Here is a 4,696-nt window from a genome sequence, read left to right on the forward strand (position 1 = left end):
GGCCAACATGGCCCAGGACCATGACATCAACATGAACTGCACAGACAATCACCTGTGAAATAAAAAGCACGCTCAGTGGCTGCTCATGTTAAGTGCTGTGAGTTTCAACATCACACACTTGTTACACAGACATAAATACATACAGACTAAAGAGACTGCTTAAAAAGTCTAAAGCGTGGTTGTGCTTCAAAAATTCAAATCCAAATCAAACAGATACCTGATGTTTGAATAAAATTACTTTTTTATGCATATAAATCTGCTTAAACAGAGGTGAGGTGTTTGAAGTAAAAGGACACACAAGGGCGACTCAGGCATGGGGACAAAGAGCTTTATGTTAAACCCTGTCACCTGGACTTCTCCCTCTGCTCTTTGTTGTCATGGTTACGTAACTGTCAACTTCTTAGCCTGAAGTGTAAAGTGCCACTTGTTTTGAACCAAGGAAACAAAAATGACATGACACATTCAAGTATATAAGCTTTATTAATCTATTTATAACTTAAAAAGGAGAAAAAGAAGAAGAAGACAACCTCAAAAGCATCACTGTAGGTTTCACATGAACAACATAATTAAAGAATTCAAAACATAATTATCACAAAACAAGTGAAGGGTTAACATATACTGTAATCCACACATAAATGATTAACTAGTTTGAAAGGGATCAGTTGATGTGATCTATACTCTCGTGGTCTGTAGGACCACTACTCCCACACAAACTCTAAAGTGCTGTTCTCCATCATCTTTGAGGTGAAGATGGTTTCAAATTTTCTACTGTCCTCCTCTGTGAACATGTTTTTCCAGTCTCCCACTTTACCTGCATTGCAAAAAGGAAAGACAGAGAGAAAAGTCAAAATGATCTTTTTTTTTTTTGTCCTGTTTGGTTCCTTAGCCATCAAAACTGTTGTCTGAAGGCCAACAAAGACGTGATTTTCAAATATAAATCAGAAATGTATTTTAAAAAGGGATTTGGTTATAGTTTACTGGGTAGTACTGTGTTTTATATTAAAGAGTTATCATTCAGTTGAACCTTTATGTATGACAAGACTGAATAGGACTATTGAAGACTGAATAATTACCTCGTCATTTTATGCTACTAAAAAAGGGACAATTTCAAAAATTCAAATGTCTATAATTGAGTCATTAAATATTAATTGAATAGTTTCACAGCCAGAAGACCAAAGGTGATATTTCTGTATATCTCCTTCTAGATGGCGGTATTGTGAACAGGTTGCGGTTAGGCTGGGTGAAGTTGTTATTCAGTTGAAAGGAAATTAAAAACACTTAGACCGTTTAGTGTGAACAGGAACGGTGAACTGTGCAGCTAAACCAAACAGACAGTTTTTCTCTCATTACTTATTTTGAAGATAATTATCATGAAGATGAAATGATGCAAAAAGCAAAGCTACTGAGAACATAAATTTTCCTCCATTTCCTTTTATTTTCTTGAGACCTCTAAGATTCGTCTATCATGCCCTATGACACACTGATGAGAGCTCTCAATGTGTCATAGGTTACCAAAAGTCTGTCAGTAGATTATCAGCAAGTTGCATTTTTGCAGCTACTATTTTGGTCACATTAAGACACTCTCAGACATCTAATCTGCTTACAGTTCAGCAGAACTTGCCTTTTCTCATGAAGGAGCCCTTGCTGTGGTCCATTATTTCCTGAGGGACGAGAGTGTAGTTGATCATCTTGTTTTCCTTCATGCTGCTGAAGCTGCAGTGTTTCACGCAGTTGTTGACCTCGTCCTCCACCAGGGGACACTGAAGGAACGAGCTTATTTTCTTTATGGTGCCGTGCAGATCCTGGCAGCAGGAAGAAGAGTGCAATTTAAATTTCCTCACTTCACTGACATGAGAGACCTCCTTGAAATGCTAAATAATTATGTAATGAGCCATAGGGTTCAGTTTGAAGAAGTGTACTTCCACTTTTCAGACCTGCGTCTGACTTTGTGACCAGGGAACAAAGCAAATGAATATTTTACAGGGGATAGTGTGCTTAGCTGTGATGCAATAATTTACCAGCGACATTTCTTCATAGGTGATGTGAAGCAGATTGCTATTAATCTGACTGGTCCAGCCTTTAATGTGGTCAAACCAGGAACCGAAAGAAACTGAAACAAACAAGCGTGTGAAGAAATACTGCACATCTGATCAGATTGAAACTTGTAGCTGCACAATGATACAACAAGCAAAACAGTCACCCTCACCTGTTTCATCCAGGAATCGGTCCAAAAAATCTGGAAATGAATGAGGCTCAGGGAGGAAGTTGGCCATTTTGTGGAAGTGGTAAAAGGACACGACCACATCTTTAGGATTTCTGCTCACATAGATGACCTGTGACATGACATGTGTTGTTAAGTTTACTCACAGTTATGTCCATAAATATTTAGTTGATCCTTTTTGTGGTAATCTTTCCCTCTGTGCACAACCACAGAGGATTTTAAATCAGACTATGTGCTTTTACTCCAGGAGTTTCACAAAAGTTTTGCAATAACTGTAGAAATTTCAGAGACCTTTAAACATAGTCCCCCATTTTCAGAGATTTTAATTTAACTGGACAACTGACCCACAGTGTCATAGCTGGGTGTGGTCTCTTTACTTAATAAGAAATTATGCTTTGTCCTTTACGCTCAAGAAATCATCCCTAGACTTCTATCAGCAGTCAAGATTAAGTAGAATTAGACGCTTTCCCACAATGGAAACAAAAACAGAAAACACAAATATTTATCAGTTAAATTCATGGCACCTAAAAGTCTGTCAAGTCTGGATGACAGTGCTTTCTCAGAAAAAGCTGTCAATCTTGAAATGTTTCTCTGTGATTTGTGTTTTTGCTTTAAAAGAAAAAATACACAATTACTGAGATACAGCTTAATAATGAGATTTACAGCAGAAAAATCAACTAGTTGTGTTATCTGACAGACAAAGTGTAAATAATACCATAACTAGTAAAAACAACAACAACAACAAATAAAAGTCAAAACTCAGCTTACTGTGTACATCAGTATAGGGTATCTGTCAAATCAGTATATAAACCAGCCAAACCAGTGGAGTTAAGTTAAGCTTCCACACTACAGTCAACTGGACACTCTGCCTGATCAGATAAAGAAGTGTTGTTTGTTGTTCGGATCTACCACAAAATAATTAATAATGTCCTGTAGGAATTATTTTTAAATGAATGCATGACATTACAAATTGGACATTATTTGGCTTGATAAATGTATTAACTTGTCTCATTGTGTTAAAAATACACATGCACATTTTAAAGATCTGATGCCGGCACGTTATGCTTTCAGTATTAGGTCTTAAATAGTCAGTAGAGTCAGTAGTTTTATAAATCCCCTTATTAGACTAGTTTGGTGCGGCAAACTGCTAACGTCAGCCAGGCTGCAGAGAGCAGGCATGGGCTCAGTGGGTAACAGCCTCCAACATTGGCGAATGTTTAGAATAAATCTATCAATTAAATGTGCACTTTAATGACCTTGGTTTTGGAGTGCTGGAGGGCAGGGCCCAGCAGGTGATGAGGCAAGTGTGTAGTGATGACTCGAGCTGTAGTAGGTAAGGCCTCCAGCAGAGCAGAGCTATAATAGTGCTCCAACCAAGGAGCTCTTTTCCAGTTTTCAACAGTCTGGGACAACCCTGGGTTCCCTCTGGTGCGTATGAGAGTCACAACTTCCTGTAGCCATGTGGTACCTGTTAAGAGGAATGAGTGAGAGGCATTGATGAGCCCACATTGATGAAATTCAGTCATATAAACCATAGAAAGTTACTCAAACTCAGCGAAATGCTTAAAATGAAAAGTAAGAAGTTATTATGTAAATTGCTAAACTCACCACAATCTATGTCACCATGTTTTCACTGAGTTGCTTAACATGCTCATCTGGTTAGACTGGAGTGTGTGTGTGTGTGTGTGTGTGTGTGTGTGTGTGTGTGTGTGTGTGTGTGTATCTTTGGAAGTTTGTTCTCTCTTACCTGACTTTGGATAAGACACTATGAGAATATCCGTATCCAGAAATGGAAAGCTGACAGCATATTTCAAGGAATCCTGAGTGTGCAGGTGTCCAGGAAACGAAATGCCATGAAACATCTCTGTGACATCTAACCTGGCCATATCCACCTTCAACAAACTATTTACTGCTTTTGATATCCTTTCAGCTGCCTCTGCTCTAATCTCCTTTTTGTGATCTGCTCTGTAGCTCTGTCTGTCTGTAGCTCCGCCTGCCTCTCTGCCTCTATGCTCTCCTGTTGTGTGTCTTTCTTGTTGAGAACACACAGACAATGACCACACAGACTGAAGCAGAAAGAGGAAACGCTAATTAACGTGTCACACAGACAGTGGGGGTTACTTGCAGTAATTTCCAAATATCGTATGCAGGTATTCACACTGAAAGAGGAAATAACAGCTAAGTCAGCAACGTGGGAAAATCTGTACATGTTAAAAAACAGAGACTGACGGGACAAAAGAAGAAAAGTAGTACAAGTGGTACATTTTCTCAATGACTGCTTTCAAAATGTACAATGGGTTTCTTTTATAGCTTTAAATGTATGAACTACTTGGACACAAAAGACTATATAGTATTACTCACCACTGAAAAACACTCCATAAGCTGCTATCAATGGCCTCCAGTCTTTCAGTCTCTCTCTCTCTCTGTCCCTCTCTGTTCCTCTCTCTCCCTCTCTGTTCCTCTCTCTCTCTCTCC

General features: G+C 38.7%; 1 protein-coding gene across 1 annotated transcript; it reads right to left on the minus strand.

Annotated features, from left to right (window-relative positions):
* Positions 1-461: 461 nt before the first annotated feature.
* Positions 462-4,696, minus strand: sult5a1 (sulfotransferase family 5A, member 1). Its single transcript, XM_085455540.1, has 7 exons — positions 4,583-4,696; positions 3,969-4,287; positions 3,478-3,689; positions 2,207-2,333; positions 2,019-2,110; positions 1,622-1,802; positions 462-811 (listed from the first exon to the last, which is right to left on the minus strand). The coding sequence occupies exons 1-7, from the start codon at positions 4,598-4,600 to the stop codon at positions 699-701; spliced, it is 1,062 nt and encodes a 353-aa protein (XP_085311666.1). The 5' UTR covers positions 4,601-4,696; the 3' UTR covers positions 462-698.

This window comes from Copadichromis virginalis, linkage group LG1 (genome assembly GCF_057382275.1).
Source record: "Copadichromis virginalis isolate Kocher_CV1m ecotype Utaka linkage group LG1, C_Virginalis_male_GT1.1, whole genome shotgun sequence".
In the NCBI taxonomy this organism is placed as follows: domain Eukaryota; kingdom Metazoa; phylum Chordata; class Actinopteri; order Cichliformes; family Cichlidae; genus Copadichromis; species Copadichromis virginalis.

What these genes read in the sequence shown, in the direction of transcription:
- sult5a1 (XM_085455540.1), bottom strand. An exon ending in AGTGTCTTATCCAAAGTCAG is followed by an intron (nt 3,690 to 3,968) that starts GTAAGAGAGAAC and finishes TCCTCTTAACAG; the next exon opens with GTACCACATGGCTACAGGAA. An exon ending in GGGCTCCTTCATGAGAAAAG is followed by an intron (nt 812 to 1,621) that starts GCAAGTTCTGCT and finishes TTTGCAATGCAG; the next exon opens with GTAAAGTGGGAGACTGGAAA.